The 21,148-nt window shown below is 33.6% G+C and overlaps 3 protein-coding genes across 3 annotated transcripts; 2 read left to right on the forward strand and 1 right to left on the reverse strand.

Moving 5' to 3' along the window:
- Positions 1-310: 310 nt before the first annotated feature.
- Positions 311-5,017, reverse strand: LOC144553953 (uncharacterized). Its single transcript, XM_078302126.1, has 5 exons — positions 4,687-5,017; positions 3,035-3,988; positions 2,292-2,506; positions 1,606-1,972; positions 311-1,449 (listed from the first exon to the last, which is right to left on the reverse strand). Exons 1-5 carry the CDS (start codon positions 4,941-4,943, stop codon positions 504-506), a joined length of 2,739 nt encoding a protein of 912 aa, XP_078158252.1. The 5' UTR covers positions 4,944-5,017; the 3' UTR covers positions 311-503.
- A 6,102-nt stretch (positions 5,018-11,119) lies between these two features.
- Positions 11,120-12,048, forward strand: LOC144554276 (anthocyanin 5-aromatic acyltransferase-like). Its single transcript, XM_078302604.1, has one exon. The coding sequence runs from the start codon at positions 11,546-11,548 to the stop codon at positions 11,957-11,959; it is 414 nt and encodes a 137-aa protein (XP_078158730.1). The 5' UTR covers positions 11,120-11,545; the 3' UTR covers positions 11,960-12,048.
- Positions 12,049-14,228: 2,180 nt separating this feature from the next.
- LOC144554360 (UDP-glucuronic acid decarboxylase 2-like) lies at positions 14,229-20,713 on the forward strand. Its single transcript, XM_078302685.1, has 6 exons — positions 14,229-14,864; positions 18,925-19,072; positions 19,180-19,259; positions 20,017-20,100; positions 20,250-20,324; positions 20,409-20,713. Exons 1-6 carry the CDS (start codon positions 14,277-14,279, stop codon positions 20,688-20,690), a joined length of 1,257 nt encoding a protein of 418 aa, XP_078158811.1. The 5' UTR covers positions 14,229-14,276; the 3' UTR covers positions 20,691-20,713.
- The last annotated feature ends 435 nt before the right edge of the window (positions 20,714-21,148 follow it).

Consider the following 21,148-nt stretch of genomic DNA (forward strand, 5'->3'; position numbering starts at 1 on the left):
GCTTGAAAGGATAGGAGAGAATTTGAGAGATTTCATATCGAGTCACCCCAGTGGATGTGAATGCTTTAGAAACAGCGAACCCTTTAACCCTCTTCACTTCACCCAGTTAAGAAAAATGCGTTTCTAATTGAATGAAGAGAATATGAAAATTGTATCTTGTATTTCTATATATTTTGAATGAGTTTTACAGTGTGAGTACATCAGTTAATACACAGCTATTGTCCCATGCTAAACTATATGTCGTACCATTTACAAGGTTCTATTAGTACAAAGAGCCCGACAAATCATATATATAGAAGTATAACGAAAATGAAGTTCTTAATAAGAATATTAAATAATAATATTCACACAATAACATTCTATACGTACAATCCAACACAATATATTTTAACTATGCAATAAGAAATTCATAACAATGCTATGAGATAGTAAATAATAAATAATTAAAGTTATTCAAGGAATATAAAATAAATAATTTGTTTTCAATATTACTTGTGCCCGAATTAATTTATTTTTAGCAAATCATTTGCCGATTTGATCGCTTGCTCCATTCCCACCACATGATCCTTCAATTTTGGCTCCTTTTTAGCTAACTCGGATATAATCTGTGCTGCGGAGGATCTGATCTTCTCTTCAAAGTAGTTTACCAAATTTAACATCTGGATAAGACGCAAAATCACATCCTTTGATGTTCCAACCTTACAAAGCGTATCATCAGACAAACGTGGATGGGTCGAGAGTTTCATCAAAATTCTTGCACTCATAAATTGTTCTTCCCTCGAGGTTGAAAAAATAAGCTCTTCGGCAAAAGTGACTAGATCCATTTTGGAAACATCAAAAATATACCCAGTCACACACTTGTAGTAAGCATTGTAGACGAACCTCCTAATGAAGTCCATGTCAGTTGCGTCGAGTATGTAGTAGCATTTTACTTCCTTAAACAATCCGCGGAAACTCACCTTCCAGTCCCAAAAGGCCTTCTTAGCCAGGAACACCAGTGCCTCTAAGAGTGCTACAACATAAAAGAACACCAGTGCCTCTTCTGTTTTGTCAAAATTGAATGACGCTAGCCCCATAAAGGAGAGAACACCAGAAGCCAGCACAAAGATGAGGTGGAGCCAATAGAAGAGCCAGCTGGTGAAACGAATCAAGAATGATAACTGTTTTATATTATGCATGTGGTGTAATTCAAACCCACGGCTACGACAATAGATGCGGATTCCCTCAAAGTTGAACATCAGCACGGTGATAAATTTAACCTTTGCCTCTAGAGACTTCCATGGTGCCAGAGAGTACTTCAGCAATCCAAGCCCACTGGCCGTCAGATCCAGTATGCCTATTCTTATGACAAACATCGTCAGATTCTTCTCCGACACTCCTTCACCCGTCGAATCCTGGTGAGAAATGGGGTTGCTTGATTGGTCTATGTCTGCATCATCATTTGCCACACTGAAAGAAAATTAAATGTCATTTATTATTCTCTTACATAAAAACATACTTTAACATTGACAAATTTTTCATTTTGACTTCTATCAAAACATTACTCACAAATAATTTGTTGTTTTACTTCAAACTTCAAAGTCAATTTCATAGGAATTGAATTACCGGTTTAGATGAACTGAAAAGGCTTTCAAAGCTAAGTGCAGCACTGCGTTTGTGAGTGCCATGACGCATAAGGCATTCAAAGCTAAGTTCCGAGTAGCCTTATGTGCTTTTTCTTCATGCTCCTCTGAGGTTATCGGCCGCGTGCGGAGAAATATTAAAATAACATAATGCGAGAAGATCTCCATCGAAAAAGACACTTTATGCATGGGGCGCCTGTGGTACAGGACACAGATGAAATGGAGGAAGATTAACAGCTCGCTGAATAACAAAAGACACTTCATTTGCCACGCCAACACCTGACCCTTCAGAAAATAGCCTAGCAGTAGAAGCACCACGGCCAGTGTCATGGCCGCCGACTCCAGTTGTTCTTGCACAATTAAAAGGATTTAGTCTCCAAGTATATATGGAAACAATGTTCTAAGTTAAACTGAAACGATTTAGTCTGCATTTCCTTCTTTGTAGAAAAATGCAAATGGTAGTATGGTACTTTGGTGTCACTCTGATTCTGGTTTCCATAAAACAAAAAGGCGCAGTAACACTACCTTATCTAGATAACAAACACAAGAAAAATACAATTGATTAAGCTCTTGGAACGGCTCGGCATGAACTCAAATATACCAGTTGATTGGAGCCAGGCTCCGTTTGCGGCCTAGTACTGATACTACTGCGAAAACATGTGCACTTACCGGAAATGAAAGGATATTGTTGCCAGTTGAAAGAAGTGAGCTGCAGGTAAAGTAATCGGGGGGACAAACAGTTCTTCCAGGTAAAGTGATCATTGGCACTATCATGTAAGTCTTCATGGACCACCATGTTTCTCTCAGATCGGGGAAAGAACTGACCTGTGGACTCACCACGATCAGGGCGGCCAGACTGTGCACTTCTTTCAGTTCTTGTCAAACTATTTTAAAGAATGACAATGTTAAAAATAAATTCGTCCTCAACTAATTAATTGCTCCAAACAGCCTGTAAATTCTTTATAATTTAATACAAAACAGTAAATAATTTGAAGTTCAAATTCTAACCTTTTCACGCTGTGAAAGAGTAAATTTTAGAAGTTAAGATATAATTGTAAAATTATAAATTTTGTAAAGTATATATGGAGGGCCGAAATCCTGCCATGGGGAATTTAAATAGCTAGGTGACCTGCTGAATAATCGAGCAGGTGAGCTTTGGAACTGCTGAATAATCCAGCGAGTCTTGCTGTACAGATCACTGTATAATTCAGCGGTTCTGGTAAAAAATGAGATTTAAAAAATTGATGATATGTTTAAAAATAATAATTCTCGGCGACTAAGACAATCAATTGATGAGAATATTTTATTGGTATGGATAAAAAATCAGAAAAAGTCATAATAATGCTATTAATAAAATGATAAAGAAAGAATTTAGTTAAACAATATAAAAAATAACTTATTTTCAATATTACTCTTTTCTCAGCAACTTTGCCGACTTAATAGCTTCCGTCATTCCCACCATATGCTGCATCATTGGCTCATCATCATCAAGAAACATGATTACAATCTCGGCTGCCAAGGATCTGATCTCCTCTTTAAAAAAGTTGTTCAAATTTAACATCTGGATAAGCCGCGCAATCACCTTTGAATCCTTTGATGTTAGGATCTTACCAAGTGTAGCATTGGATAGACCTTTATGGTTCAATATTTTGAGCAAAATTCTTATGCCCATAAATTGTTCCGTATCCGAGGTTGAAACAAGGAGCTCTTCTGCAAAAGTGACTAGATTCATTTTGGGTACATCAAAAATGTTCCCAGTCATGCACTTATAGTACACATCATACACAAACCTCTTAATTATCTCAGATGTTTCAAATCCACACTCGTCTTTTGCATTCTCGAGCAATTTGTACCACCTCACCTTCCATTCCCAAAAGGCCTCCTCAGCAAGGAACACCAGTGCCTCTAAGATTGCCACGGCATAAAAGAAAATCAATTCTCCCTTTTTTTCCCCAAAATCGTGTGAGGCTAGCCCCACTACAGAGACAGAACCAGAAGCCAACACAGAGATGAGGTGGAACCAGTAGAAGATGCAACTTAAGGAATGAGTCAAGTGCGACAACTCTTGCATATTATGCATGTGGTGTAATTCAACCCCGCATCTATGCGAAATTATTTGGATTACCTTCAAGATCGACGTCAGCACGGTGATCAATTTAACCATCACCCCCTGAGTCTTCCATACTCCTAGAGAGCACTTCAGAAATGCCAGTCCCCTGGCCATCAGGTCCAGTATGCTCATGGTTATGGCAAACATTGTCAGCTTCTTCTCCAGTGCTCCTTCACCCGCTGATTCCTTATGCGGGTTGAGCATGTTCGGTAGATCGGTTGGCATGGCTTGTATTACATCCTTATGAGATGGCAAACTGGAAAAAAAATTACATGTCATTTGATTAGTAAACAGTAAAATCTTCATTTGCATATTTAGATCGAATTTTTTTACTATTAACATTAGGGTTAATTTCCTATTTACCCTTCAAAAATTCTTCAGTTTTCAAGGTAAATAGAAATTGAAAAAGTTTTGAAGATTGCATAGAAAATTAACCCTTAAAATTATTACATCAACCAATTCAATTTTATTAGATATATTCCTGAGGTGCAAAGGAAATAACTTTGTACTCGTCTTTCCTTTTTTTTCAGAATATTAAGTTTGTAACCGTATTTTATCATTTAAATACAGTGCACACTGCCCCTTCGAAACATGGTCACCAGTTTAATTAGAAGTCTGGGCGAATTTCATATATTTTTAGAAAGCTCAAAATTTTGTTTTATTCAATTTGAAATATATAATTTCATATTTATTCTCTTAATTTTTAAAAACTTTCATATTTATCCAATTTAGTTTTCTCTAGTTAAAACCTATTTAAAATTTACAAATTTTCATTTTGCCTTTACAAAAAAAAGATGTAGCAGAAAAAAAATTAGGTCTAGTTAGTTAATTGATTTGTTATAATAAATAATTAATTTTTCTAACTGTGAAACACACACAAGCAATTTGTTCTCTCACTTCATAATCTTTGATAAAAGTTCGACACAACTGAATTATATATACAGGATTCCATACATGGAAACTAAAGCATATGTCAGCAGTGTTGTTTGGAGTGTCATGGAGTGAACGGCGCCATGTCTCTTCCCCATATTTTCGGAGTGGGCTAACACCGAGAAAGCAACAGAAGTAGCAAGATTGAGATTGTAGTACACACCCGTTCGAGGAACCCCAAGCACGTGTCGACTGACCGGGAGCCAGGGAAACAAAATGAATAGCAAGGTGCACAGCAAGAAGACAATCTCAACATATCTTAAGGCTTCAATGATCTCCATGTTTCTCTTAGATGGGGAAAAGAACTTAACAGAGAAGTGATAATAGGTTATCTTTCTTCTCTTAACGAAGTTGTGGCTATATATATTTATAATATCAGGCCTTTCCGATCTATATTTCTTAGGTAAATTAGTTCAGAGAAAAAAAAATGCCTTTTATTGTTAGGTACACGATCGACTTGCGTAATTACTTACGTCTTCTACTTTTAATTTCTCCTTTGTTATCAATTTGTCACTCAAATTTAATTTATTTCTATATAGTCATTGAACTTATTATTTATTTCAATTAACTTTTTATTTAAAATATTAATGCAATATGGCCATCAGTCACTTTTTCCATCCATAAAACTAATAAAATATATAAACTGACATGTGATTGATAAGCATATACACTGTTAGTATTTTAGACAGAATAAGTATATTGCGTTAGTATTTTGTATGAAAAAATTATAGAGTGACATGATTAAAACAAATAAAATATTTAATAACCATAAATGAACAAATCAATGTTAAGTAACTAGTTCGTGACAAAGAAAAAATGTAGTGACCTCCGGAAAAATTTAACCCTGAATATTCAATATCGATTAATTCAGTTACATTATTATTTTTTTCTTTATCAAAATACCAAAATAGGCCACAACAAGGGTAAAAAGTGACTATTCGTGAAGGTACACCGATAAAAAAAAAAGTTATTTCTGAGCGTATTAGTATTACCGACAGGAATATTCACAATAATATTATTGGTAAAATGTACTTTTATCCTCCCGATTAGTCATATATTTTTGTAGTTAAATATGATTGGGACAATGGTAACATGTCTGCTACTTCTAATTTGGATATGAAAACCCCATTTTCCCAGGGTTCTTTCTAGAATTATGAGGAAAAGTATTTTTTCTGAAATTACTTATACTAAATGTTAAATATATGACCATAATTTTTTGGGGGAATTAGTTCAATGCCACTCCAAAATGCCGAATTTAGAAAAATGCCACCCTAAAATTTTGATTTTGTTAAATGACACCTCAAATCTCATTTATTAAGAAAAATGCCACAAATACCATATTAATGTATAATTTTAAATTAACAATTTACATAGCAGGTGAAGTTACCGAAATAACCTTGATCCAATTTTTTTTCTCCTTAGAAACGCAATTTCTTAATCCAGCATCGATTTGTTGAGATAATACCTTGCAAAGCGAGCAACCTGCCTCTTTTTTTTATGCAATTAAGCTTGTGATACCCTCTTCGTTTCGTCTTTTTTCCAAGCTATGATTAATTGAGAGAAGTCGCGTCTTTTGACTTGAAAAATACGTTCCTTTGGAATTCAGTTCTGATTTTGGAGGTCAATTAGAACGATTTAAGTAATTGAGTTGGGAATTTTTGAGGAATTTCTGATCCGGAAGAATTGGGTGTTTCAGATTGTCGATTTCGAGTCAAATTTGGGGATATTTGAGTATCTGAAATCATGCATATAGGGGTACTGGTATAGCAAATAGGGCTTGTACCGGTAACCGTACCAGTACTGTTCATGGTACAGGTATTACTGGTACAAATGGAAACTAGTGTGCGATTTTTGGAGTTTGAGGGTTCTGTTGTTTTTTTTTCATTTTAATTTGGAGTTATTTGTGTAAATTGATTTAATTGAACCCTGTTATTTGCAGACTCTGCCAGTTGACATTCAAAAAAAAAAAAAATCATGCATATAGAGGAATTAGGAGATGGGGAGCCAAAGGGGGAAAAACTGGAATTAGTATCGGCCTATTTGAATTAGCTATATAAAACAATCGATACTAATACCTATCTGAACTGGTTTTCTTAAACAAACCGATCCTAAAAACTATTAAAAAGCTGCATCCTAATTGCAAAGTTAGTGAAGACTTTAGGGGTAAATTAGTTGGGATAACATTAGAGAACTATGATAACTGTCGATGCAAAAAATCATATACATGCACGGTGGTATGTGGATTGTCGATGCAAAAAAAAAAAAAAAAAATCTTCTAAAAGCAAGTGGTTAATTTTTATATATTACAAAAAGAAAATATTTACTATTTTTTTTTATCAAGTAAATTTCTACTCCACAAAAAATTATGTTATGTGTCTTTTCAAACGTGTTTATTTTAATCATCTATGTAGCATTTATTTTTTTGGTATAAAAGTAGAAATTACAATTTAACTCTATCAAAGTTTCAGATTGTTTTAAATTCTTTATATGCTTCAACTGTATGAGAGGCATATAACTCTGCAATGCATAGCATGAGAATTTATTTATGTAGAGATATAGAATAAATATGCATTTCCTCTGCTTTTCTATATTATACGTGAGAATTCATTAGGAAATTTGTTTATTTTTAAATATTTTTTATTACAATATATTAATGGATTATATTATATTATTTTTTACAAAAAACTATATTTTTTCATATAGTAATATGTTTTATGAAGAAATCCTTGTTTCTAATCCGATTAGGCCGATATCTTTCGGTATCGATTTTCATAACCATTTAGGATACATGGAGTAATTGTATCTATTGTAGTTGCCTGCTGAACAACACATATTATTAATTAATTCTCACTTATTTTTAAACAATTATTTCATTTGTTTTATCGATTGAGTTTAAAAAAAAAGAATAATCAAGTATGAATTGGTGTAATAATTAGATGTATTTTGGTGTAGCTAGTACTCAAGTGTGCATTAAGCAACATTTAAGTGTGAATTTTAAGCTGTTGAAAGTTGTCAAAATATATTTTGACTTGATCAAAATCACTTGATAACCGTCAATTATCAGACTTAACTAAAACACTCATTGCATCGACACAATAGTAAATTTGCATCCAAACAATAGATGTGTGTGAATTTCAAAATGCGTGAAATTTTTTGCAGGAGTGCATGTTTAGGATGAATTATGAGTGAAATTGTGGAGTGTTTAATTAGGAGTGAATTTTGACAGGCGACTCGGTGCCCTGCATGTACTTGACTTAACTCAGTGTTTAGGAGTGAAATTTGTATGCAAACTGTGTCCGCACGCATCATGTATGAAGTAAAAATTGGTGGACTTGATTCCGCCTTATTTTGTTTGAGGTTTCTTTTAATGACTTGATTTCATTTATCTCAAAAATAAAATAAGTAAATACGTGTTAAAGTCATAAGAGCATCTACATCGATCCCTGAAACTCTTGGAGTTTCTAAATAACTATTAACTAATTTTTAGAAACTTTGTCTTTGAAAATTTCTAAACTCCCACATCTCTGAAACTAAAATTAGAGTTTCTTAACTGCCATATCAGCAAATAAATTACAGGAGAAAAGAATTTTAGCAAATTATTTGATCACGTCAGAGTTTATAAATGATTTCTTATTAAGAAACTTTGGAGCAAAGTTGTTAAATAAGAAATCCATCTGCATCTCTGAAACTGATTTAAAAACTGCCACATCAGATTAGAAACTCCAAGAGTTTGAGGGATGTAGATGCTCTAACATTTAGTTTTACTAAAAATAATTCCAGCACTCACTTTTAATAGTATTATTAATAATAGAGACTAAAGAAATGATATCAATTTTTTGAATGAAGACTGGCAACGAGTGAATGATATTAAATTGTTACAAATCCTCAAAATTGAATGAAAGAGAAGGTCGGATGCCCGCTTAACTTGTTAAAAGCAGTAAATGGATACCATTGAATCGGACTTGAAATTGATGTGCCATAAATTATAATGAATGGACAAAATCGAAGCCTATGAAAAATCTTAATTCATTTATGTGGCATTCGAATCATCCTTTGAACGAATTACTAAACGACAACTGTCTAGAATTATCCAAAGACGAAAGTTCCAAGGAGAAATTAGATGTTTATTTTGCGGCCAGAAGAAAATTAAGGTTCTTTGCCTCGTCCAACGAAACGAGAAAAACAAATAAAAAATATTCATCAACTTTTATGATCATGATCCAAAATTATATATATTTTGTACTATTAAATTTTAAGACATTATATGCCCATTTGCATTAGCAAAATAATATAATTACAACCTATTATCTAGGGAACGGACCTAGTATATATGTGTATGACAAGAATAATCGAAATCAAATAGTTAATTAGATTCAAACTCATTAGCTAATTATATGCAATCCTGATAAAAATGTTCATATATAAAAAGGATTAATGTTTAATTGCTTACTACTTATGTGACATCATCCAGAAAGAGAAATGGGTGATATTTTTATTGTTTTATAATACTCCAGCTGTTAATTATCTCTATATTTAATTAGCATTCTCTAAATTTATGTTATCATGATATTACTTATTTTCATTGAACAATTCTAGCACTCAGTTATAGTATAGCGCTACAAATTAATAGTATTATATTGTTAACGAGTGAATGAAATTAAATTGTTAAAAATCCTCAAAATCAGGTTGAAGAGAAGGTCGGATATCCGCATGACTTGTCAAAGCAGTGAATGGATACCATTGAATCAGACTTGAAATGGATGTGCCATAAATTATAATGAATGGACAAAATCCTTTCAACGAATTACCAAATGACAACTGTCTAGTCTTATCCAAGGGGAAATTAGGTGTATATTTTCGGTTCATTAACAAATTAAAATCATTCTCTCTACTATCACAAATCAGGCCACATACTCCGTTCGGGCAATCAATTCGATCCATCAGAAAATTAAAGCAACGAATTACCAAATATTAATATTTAGCATTTGTGTTGTGTACTCTGTCCATATTCGGGTCCAATGCATATTATTATTATTTTTTCTCAAATGCCTGTGGGTTCAAAGCATATTAATTAAGTTCAAAAGCCCAATCCAATATTCTGATTTTTTTCAGTCTTGGGCTCAAGGCCATTTTTAATTGTGAAGATTGATAAAATGTCAATTTAACAATTCTCAGAATTCACTGTTGGATCAGTGATTTTCAAAGGGACTTAATAAATAATAAAAAAATTCAGAAAAATGTAAAATTTGGTCTCCAAGCACATTTCAATATAGATATCACATCTAACGGTTCAAATTGACTTTTTAGATTTTGAAAACAAAAAAATAACTTATAAGCATATACCCTCATATACTTATGGAAGTAGAGTAGCCAATCTTTATATATATATAGAGTAAGGCTACTCTACTTTACAAAGCAAACAGCCATTCGTGCTTTGCATTTTCATTCATTAGATTGTCTTCAAGATTCGTGCAAATTCATTTGATCTGACCATGAAATGTCACTGAAAAAATTAAATGGGCCCTCCATTTAAAATTTGACCTCCTTTTCAGCATCCCGACTCCTCCCTCTCTTTCTTTCTCTCTCAATTTGGCAATTTCACTCCCAGTGGCGAGCCGACGACCATCTCTCTCACGGACCCAGCGACGATTATCTCTCCTTCCCTGATCGGCTCTCCCATCCTTATGTGACAGCGCCAACTAGGGTTTCGGCGACAGCGCCACCTAGGGTTTCTCCGCTTCACCTCGAATCTATGTTGCATGGATACGGATACGGGTATCGTATCGGATACGATACGGATACGAGTATCGTATCGGATACGATACGAATATGGCGATACGTCAATTTTGAAAAATCTAGAATACGATACGTCTATTATATATATATTATTTTTTATTATTTTATATGTTGCATTTAAATAATCATAAAAATTTTAATTAAATAGGTGAAATATATTACAAAAGTCTAATTTACTGAATTAAGATATAAAAAATTAAAGACTTAACCTAAGTATAGGTTAAATAATAAAGTTACTAGAGTAAGTAACAAATCAAACTTTGGTAGATTGGTAAAAAATTGTCTCTCAACTAGGCTTCTCAAGTTCGAACCCTGCGGAGCGCAGAAGAAATGCAGATTTGCGATGCTGGTGTATCACGGCTCACGAGTGCAGAGCGGTTCACAGGCGCGGTTCAGGGTTGGTTCATTGGTGCAGGCGCGGTTCATGGGCGTTAATGGTTGGATCCAACCGTATCTTCACGTATCCAGCCGTTTCATCAGAGTATCGGCAACTGTATCGACTGAGTAAGGATACGCCATGTACTCCGATACGCCAGCTGGCGTATCAGACACGTATCGGATGCGTATCCGTATCCGATAAGCACCCGATACGGATACGGGACCTTTCGTGGAGTATCGGGGTAACATAGCCTCAAATCGATACGGTGACAATTGCATGGAACATCCTCCATGCAATTTATGCACACCTAGGCTGAAACATGTTTGTCAGGAGATTCTGTAACTTCCCGCGTCCCGGTTTTTGATCGAACATTAATTTCTGATCCTTCTAATAATCACTCCTTATTATACAATCAAGTCCAAAACATGATTAAATCTGCTCCAAAGGGCTCCTCACCAGCCAGCAAACCTTCTGAGCTTGTTCTAGCCACATTCACACTAAAGCAAGAGCAAATCCAAAGGCTCAAGCAACTAGTTTTGGCTAAGGCAGAGCAAAGAAACACCTCTTTCCGTTGCTCGACAATAGCCGTTACGTACGTTTGCTTATGTTTGGACCAGCTTTGTCCGAGCAAAATGCATAGACAGCACCAAGAGAGTTTGCATTGGAATACCGGCTGATTTTAGAGCACGAACTCAACCGCCTTTACTGATGGAGTACTTCGGGAATTGTGTCGGATCATGCATCACCACGGCCAATGCCGCTGATTTAATTGGGGATGACGGCGTGATTGTGGCGGCCGAAGCTGTGGGCAATGCCATTGATCAGTTAAGTGAAAGATTGAAAAAGTTTAGCAATTTGCTTGATGAATGGGCAACATTTAGTGGAGACGTGCCGGTTCTCAGCGTAGCCGGATCGCCAAAGTTTAAAGTCTATGACATTGATTTCAGACTAGGGAGGCCAACGAAGGTTGAAATTGTGTCAGTGGTGAAGACAGGCGCCATGTCGGTGGCAGAGAGCCGAAACGAGGAAGGAGGGGTGGAGATTGGCATTGCATTTCCTAAAAATGAAATGGATTGCTTCAACAAGTATTTCATTGATGGTTTAAAACCCCTTTTGGAGTAATTGTGCAATTTAATTAGCTTAAGTTTGTTAATTTTATTGTATTAATTTGTGTTGTTTTGTAGGTAATAGATAGTAATTGTATTAATTTGTTTTCTTTAGTCATTTGTTAATTTAATTAGCTTAAATTTGCTTTTCAAGACATTTTAATTTTTATTTACCTTTCAAATCTTAAACTTATATTTAATTCTCTTAACTTTTGCAACAGTTTCTTATTTATTCATTATTTAACCAATTTTAAATTATCTCTAATTAATTTATAAGAAATCTTAATTAAACTTTGATTAAAATAATAAAAGATAAAATTGTCCCTTCTCAAGCAAATTGAAACGGACGGCTCATATTTAATCTCAGCTGCCTATTCGGATATCGCAAGAGGCAGTATTATTTGTGCTTTGAGATTCGTATCAAGTTAAAAAAAAATTCTGGACCGTCTGATTCAATTGTCCCTAGTCAGGTAAACTGAGGGGATGTGAGTTCCAGTCCTTCAGTCCCTAAATTTGATTCTAAATTTCTTGCACAAATCAAATTAATTGATGCTTATTCTATCTGACAAATCTATAGAATAATTCAACTTTTGTAAAATGGAGGTCTCCAGTTTAGCAGAAATGGAGCGGAAAATTGTAAAATGTAATGAAGTTGAAGAAGAATCTTCGCATTCCACGTGGCGAGAGATAGCAGACAACACCGTAACTGTAATCAAATGTATAAGGTTAAAACCGGAAATCAATTTATCTGACAGGATTCTCTCACATGGGCTTAGCGGATCCAGAACAAAATCGCTCCGTAAATTTGCCCATGTGAAATTCTACTAGATCGGTCGAGGGTAAATCGGTCATTGTATCAAACGTGGCAGGTCAACGGCCGTTAATTTTGAAAATTGTTTGAAGAAGAAGGGTACCGAATTTGGCATTGATGGCGTCAATCATGCCGTCAATATTTAATCATAATTTATTATTTTAATTGAGGTCCACGTGGGCGAATAGCAACACATCAACTGCTTTTCAGATTTATTAGTAAAATTAATTTTGCTTATATGCCCACCACATATCTAAATTATGTTTCACCAGAAAATATAATAATTTCCCTCTTTTAATAGTTGTTTTCTAATGTAGATGTAATGTAATTTATTCTATTGCCGTATTGCGGTTAATATATATGCACATAAACATTTCTAATAAATGTAAATATAACAATTTTAATTCATAGGGATCAAGAGTGAGGCTATGGTACTATGCATAGTGCATATTGGCACGTGCTATGGATTCAAATTTTCGGTTTGAATGTTCTAACGATTGATTTGAACCAATGATTGATCTGAACCATTCAATATGGTCTTCATACAAGTAGAAAATCACTCAATTTGAAAATTCTGAACCATTCGTAAACAATGATTTTATATCCATCTAAAAAATAGTAAAAATATTCTAAAAAATATAAAATTTAGTTTACAAGTACATATTAATGAAGACCATATTGAACTGTTCAAATTGACCGTTAAGGTTTTGAAATAAAAAATATTAATTCGTAGTAAGAACCAATTTGCATTATGCATATTACTGTATTCTCACTCAAAAGTCAATATGGACATGAGAATTTTAATCTATGGAAGTCAAATTTAATATATATATAGCAATTTTATTTTTAATATTATAATCTATATATAGTACAAGTTTAAAGTGCTTCATATTAAATGAGTCAATTAACTCTTATTTAGCCAATGTAATTTTGCCCCTTTCTTAACATAAAAGATATCAATTATAATAGGCGAGAGTATTTAATTTGCTAAAATATCAATTCGTAATTGCGCCAATAATATAAATCTAAAGCATCCAGGGTAAATAAATGATTCATGTTTAAAGCGTCATATAATTATAAGAAATTAATTTCAAAGGTTGTCTAAATATCCTTGCAAAATTATACAAATTTTATTCTCCTAGCATAATATTTGTGTTTAGATCTAGATTGTTTGATCAAAACTCTAAACAATTCGCTCGGAGATGAAATGCAGAGTACTTCTTTAATATTCGTGCAGATTCTAATCGAACGGTTCGTATTTAAAAGTAATCCGAAATATTATGTTACCTAAGGTAATATGTAGTTTCCAGACCCAGGGTGTACATTCAAATAAAAATTGTTCAAAGGTTACCTATATAACATTAGACAACCTTTATCGTGTTGCAACGGAACACCATACCCCCTCTTAATTCTCTTCTTTCAAATAAATACTTCATTAGGCGGCCATTGGCAACTCTTCTCTCACGCCTGAGGCGAACAAGTTATTTTCTCAAAAGCCCCCTCAAAAATCTTTGAAACCACAATGGGCTCCTCGGAGCTGACATTTCGCGGTGGGCATGATTCGCAATCAAACCCGTCAATCTACTCCCCCAAACCGGTTAAGAGGTTGACGTGGCTGACCCGCATTGGTCGGTACCTGATCTCCGAGCAACGCCTCTCGTTCTCCCTAGTCGGGATGCTCTTCGCTTCTCTCTTTTTCCTCCTCCGTCCCTCAGTGGTCCCACAGTCCCCAGACCAATTGTACGGGTCCCACATGGTAGTCACCGAGACATGCACTCTATACAAAACCAAATCGTACATGCATTACATGGGAGGAAAGGTGCCACTAGGATTGAAAAAGAAGGGGTTAAGAATCGTGGTAACAGGTGGGGCCGGGTTTGTGGGATCCCACCTAGTGGACCGGCTGATTGAACGTGGGGACCACGTGATTGTGGTCGACAATTTCTTCACGGGCAAGAAGGAGAACTTGCTACACCATTTGGGCAACCCGAACTTCGAGTTGATTAGGCATGACGTGGTCGAACCGATTCTATTAGAGGTGGATCAGATCTACCACCTCGCGTGCCCCGCTTCACCGGTGCATTACAAGTACAACCCGGTGAAGACTATCATATCCTTTTTCTCATCATGGTAATATTTTTTTTATATTTTCTATATATTTGATAGTTGATAAATAAGTAGTAATTAATTTCCTCTTCGGTAGATTCTGATTTTGTGCTTTTTTTATTTTTTATAATTGTATATTTAGAGTTCTTTCTAGTGGGAGGCCAAGATGTAGGAGCTCAATTTATTAATATAATATAGTGTAGGGTTAGGTATTTATTTATTTACTTTATTTACGAGGGGCTTTCAGCATTTTTTTTAAAAAATATTTGGCGCTTTTACTTTGTTCCTTTTGCATATTTAAATTTCATTAATTAGTGGGGGCAGGTGATGCTATATATGCAAAAAAAAATAACTTAATTAAAAGCATTTAATTACTCATGGACCCTTAATTGTATTTATTGAGAATTTTAAATTTTACTTTGTTTCATTTGAATGCATGCACTTGTAGTTTATTTTTATGTACATAATTCATAATTCATTCAGAATATTAAATATCTCAATAATGCATATTTTGTCAGTCCTGAGTGCATTAATTAATCATTTAATCTTATAAATTAGTAATAATTACTTGTAATGATCTAAATGTATGTAATAAATGCATGTTAACTTCTAAGCATGGAGCTGTTAAAATATTTAAAAATCTGAATATCTTCTTTAGGGCATGTTCGGATGTCACGGGATTACGGAATGGGAATGAAAATAGGAATGAGAATTCACTTTTGAAAAAGTGGGAACCCACGGGTACGAAATGCACGAGATTAATTATGAGAAAATGAGTGTTCGTTTGTATCATAGGATTAATCGTGGGAAATCTTTATTTATTTTAAAATATGTATATTTATTTAATTGTTTTAGTTTAGTTTAGTTATAAATAATTTTTTATTTAATTATTATTTTTAAATAGTATAGCGTTATGTTATGTATTAATAAAATCATATAGTACAATTAAATGAAATAGATTAATAATAAAATTAAATAGATGAAACATTACCTCAAAATAATATTACTAAAATAGATACAATACAATAACAATTTTTTTTATGAATAAATACAAAACAATATGAAAACAACAATTAAAAATATTTACAAAAAAATGATCATATACCAAAAAAAATTAAAAATATATGAAATGCATGCATTCAACTTTTCTAATACAAAATATTTTTGTAATTTTTCAAGTCCATGAATAATTGTACACATTTTTTGTATCCATTCAATTATTTCTATATAGTCAAATAAATATTTAAAATATGTGAAACGTATGCATTTAAATTTTTTTATACAAATGTTTATATTTTTGTAATTCTTAAATTCGATGGATGAATATATATATTTATTTAACATTTTGAAAGTGTGTATCTAAATTTTCAACATAATTTTATTATTGTTTGAATTCAAGAAATTTCTTATCAAAATTAGAAGGTTTGATTTTTATTTTTATTTAGAAAAATTAAAAGTTAGCACGAAAAATAGTAGATGGGTATATCTATGGGTATATCTACGGGCATAACAAAAGAAAAATAAAATAATTGGATTATTTACATCTAGATGTCAAGGCCCACCAATAGCAACAAATTCTAATTATTAAAATAAGTAAAAAACGAAGTCCGGATATGAACAATTTCATTAGTCCCACATTTGAAAAGAATAAGTACTTTGGATTCTTTATATATAGGAGGAGCCGATTTTTTTATTTATATCCAAAATTTAAATTAAATTTTAAAAATTAACCGAACCGGATTTCAAATTTTAAAACTACCCAAACCGCTAAACGGTTAACCGGACCCTAGGTTCGGTTAACGGTTTAGCGGACCAAGGGTTCGGTTAACCGTTTAGCGGACCAAGGGTTTGGGTTCGGTTAACCGTTTAGCGGACCAAGGGTTCGGTTAACGGTTTAGCGGACCAACAGTATGGATTTGTTGGTTCACTGAACCGTTAACCGAACCCAAATTTTTTTTTTTTTTTTTTTTTTTACTTTTTTTTAAAACAGAAATTTTTTAATTTTTCTATTGAAAATATACATGAAAATTCGTATTTAGATTTATCAAATTTACACCAAAAAATTTTGTAAATCAAATATGAAATTTAAAATTATAGAAAAATACACATATACATATACATATACATCTACATATACATATACATATACATATTATATATGAAATTTAAAATAATATGTATATGAATATTTATCTGTATATGTATATGTGTATGTGTATGTGTATTTTTCTATAATTTTAAATTTCATATTTGATTTACAAATTTTTTTGGTGTAAATTTGATAAATCTAAATACGAATTTTCATGTATATTTTCAATAGAAAAATTAAAAAATTAAAAATTTTCTGTTTTAAAAAAAAGTAAAAAAAAAAAAAATTGGTAACCGTATATTATTTATGTATATGTATATGAATATGTATACGTGTATGTGTATGTGTATGTGTATGTGTATGTGTATGTGTATTTTTCTATAATTTTAAATTTCATATTTGATTTACAAAAATTGTTGGTGTAAATTTGATAAATCTAAATACGAATTTTCATGTATATTTTCAATAGAAAAATAAAAAATAAAAAAAATTTATGTTTTAAAAAAAGTAAAAAAAAAAAAAAAAAAATTGGGTTCGGTTAACGGTTCAGTGAACCAACGAATCCATACTGTTGGTCCGCTAAACCGTTAACCGAACCCTTGGTCCGCTAAACGGTTAACCGAACCCAAACCCTTGGTCCGCTAAACGGTTAACCGAACCCTTGGTCCGCTAAACCGTTAACCGAACCTAGGGTCCGGTTAACCGTTTAGCGGTTTGGGTAGTTTTAAAATTTGAAATCCGGTTCGGTTAATTTTTAAAATTTAATTTAAATTTTGGATATAAATAAAAAAATCGGTAGGAGGAGTAAGTGCTTGACTAGAAAAAATTAAGTTAGAGATAGTACACAGTTGGAGGCCACGTGTGAAAGAGATAAAAGTTGCACAGTTTTCGAAATGAACTATAAGGAGGAGAGAGATGATTGGGAATAGAAAAATTCAGTCTGAGCTCTGATTTTTTATCCAGCAAAATTACACTGAAATACTGTTGATTGGGAATAACTCATGGGGTGTAGGAGGGGAAAATACTAGACTGCCGAACGGGTGCACAGGATTGTAAGTGGGTTTTGTCCAATTCCATCAAATTCCCACTGGAATTTTGTACGCCGAACAGACCCTAAGGAGGAGAGAGATGATTGGGAATAGAAAAATTCAGTCTGAGCTCCGGTTTTTTATCCCGCAAAATTACACTGAAATACTGTTGATTGGGAATAACTCATGGGGTGTAGGAGGGGAAAATACTAGACTGCCGAACGGGTGCACAAGATTGTAAGTGGGTTTTGTCCAATTCCATCAAATTCCCACTGGAATTTTGCACGCCGAACAGACCCTTAGAGAATGACGAATATATCTTTCATATTTAAATTTGAGAACCAATGAAGGCATATTGAAGGGTCTCGATCCGAGTAAATAAAAAAAAGGACGTCTCCAGTTGTATTTAATTTTAAATTGAGTGCATGTTGCATGCGTAAGGATCCACAGCTTTTTAATTCTGTTTTCTTTTGGAAATGCACTTCCCAAAGATTATTAGCACGAATCTTAAAACATCAGTCACCGTATGATCATAAGGATCCAATATTCTTCTGTTGCGTAGCGGTCGCAAATGGTGAACATGCTGCACGCTGCATGCACATGCTCGCTTAATTAATAAAAGAGAAATAAAATAAAATAAAAAGCACTTTACATGTCCCTCCATTGAGGTTGCGAAATGGACGTGACCAGTATAATTAACACTTATAATTATCTATTGTTGCCTCATTAAATTGCCACATTGACCTGAATATTGTTTTAGCATGCACTAAATGTAAGCAATCTTGAACAATAAATGATCAAATCTTGACAAGGTTTATTATGAAAAATCTAACAAGTCCAGTATGTGTGTGTGTGTCTGTGTGTGTATACTGTTGTTTGTTAATTTGTTATTTCCTTTTAATTAATTTTAATGTGAAAAACATGAACTTTCCTTAACACTGTAACACAAGACTAATGTGATGGGGACACTAAACATGCTGGGTCTGGCAAAGCGGGTCGGCGCCCGGTTTCTTCTAACAAGCACCTCGGAGGTGTACGGCGATCCTCTTCAGCACCCGCAGGTCGAGACCTACTGGGGCAACGTCAACCCGATCGGTACATACATATCTGAAATTGTTACATTAATTTCTCTTAATTAATTTTGAGAATTAATTCAAAATCAAAAATTTTAACTTGAACTGATAACATGGCCCGCATGGCAGGCGTCCGGAGCTGCTATGACGAGGGAAAGCGCACTGCTGAGACATTAACAATGGACTATCATCGCAGTGCTAATCTCGAGGTATATATTTTTGTTGTCCTCTTTCAATTAATTTGGTTAGTCAGAGAGTCATAAACTCATAATTTTACTTAAATCTTCAATAGGCAATTTGTTTCTTAATCTGTAATCTGTAGCAGGGGCGGAACTATAAAATTTGAATAGACTAGTCTATAAAATGTCATATGTGAAAAAAAAAAAAAGTTTGATTAGTGAAATTAAACTCATGACCTTGCAAATAAACTTTTGTTATTTTATGAAGGGGGCTAGACTATATAAAAATTTAAAATATTCAAAAATTTAACTAAATTTTAATATACATAATTATTAATTTTAAAATCATAGGGTGACTTAGCACCCTTTACTATACACTTAAATCCGCCCCTGATCTGTAGTTATGTACCATAGATAATGTGTGATATATATATATATATAGAGAGAGAGTTGGGTTACGGTACTTCGCAAAGTAAAGCAAATGTTTTACTTCACGTCTATATCTTCAATTTGAAAGTTCAAAATATCGATCCAAATCGTTCAAATTGATTTGCATATTAAATTATGCTTGAAGACCAAATTTTATATTTTTTTTGGAAATTTCTCACTATTTCTTTAGAATTTTTTAAAATCGCTGCTTTTCAGAAAATTCTGAACCATCAAAAACAACGATTTTAAAAAATTCTAAAGAAATAGTAAAAAAAAATTTCAAAAATGTAAAATTTGGTATCCAAGCATAATTTAATATATATTACTACTTAATGCCTGCCTTATATATATCTTTCAGGTGAGGATAGCAAGGATCTTCAACACCTACGGGCCCCGCATGTGCATCGATGATGGTCGTGTTGTCAGTAATTTTGTTGCACAGGTCTATTCTCTTTTCGATTCTAATTTCTTTCCATGATTATTTGTAATTTCCATACCTACTGGCATGTATACCTGACTTTCTCTGATACTTTCTCAGTTGTTATCCTTAATATATGTACTCAATTAGTTTTTGTCTAATTTCTGGTTCAGGCACTGAGAAAGGAACCGATGACGGTTTACGGCGATGGGAAACAAACCAGAAGTTTCCAATACGTCTCTGATCTGGTAAATTTCTCTGCATTAATACAAATTTTATTTCATGAATAATCAACATGCCTCGAGCACACAATGTACATACTACATACACAGGTGGAGGGATTGATGCGGCTAATGGAAGGCGACCACGTGGGCCCATTCAACCTAGGCAACCCGGGCGAGTTTACAATGCTTGAACTTGCCAAGGTGGTTCAGGACACGATTGACCCGGAGGCAAAGATCGAGTTCAGACCCAACACAGAGGATGACCCGCACAAGAGAAAACCCGACATCACGCGTGCCAAGGAGCTGCTCGGTTGGGAACCCAAGATCTCCCTCGACGAAGGCCTTCCTTTGATGGTGACCGACTTTCGCAACCGCATTTTCGGTAACTAAATTATGGAATCACCACGGGGTCGTCATGATTTCGATTGTGGGATTTGTTGGTAGGCTTTGGTTTTAATTTCTTTTTTAGGGTTATTTTAGGTATCTTGTGTTGTAACTCCTTGCATAGTTGTAATCATGGGTTTGATTCTCTTTAGTGTAATTAATGTTTCTCTGAAGTTCAAATGTAAGAAGCTGAACATCATTTATTTATAGGAATATATTATATATGAGGAGGGATCCACTTACAACAACTTGAAAGTTACAACATCTTACAACATCGTTTTTTTTCATTTTCAAAGTCCAAATCGTCGATCCAAACCGTTAGATATTCAATCTATATTAAAACGTGGTTGCAGACCAAATTTTACATTTTTTGGAATTTTTTTGCTATTTATTAAAATGGGTACAAAATCGCTGTTTTTTAATGGTGCAGAATTTTAATAAATACAGCGATTTTGTACCCATCT

This window comes from Carex rostrata, chromosome 5 (assembly GCF_964058835.1).
Source record: "Carex rostrata chromosome 5, lpCarRost1.2, whole genome shotgun sequence".
Classification (NCBI taxonomy): domain Eukaryota; kingdom Viridiplantae; phylum Streptophyta; class Magnoliopsida; order Poales; family Cyperaceae; genus Carex; species Carex rostrata.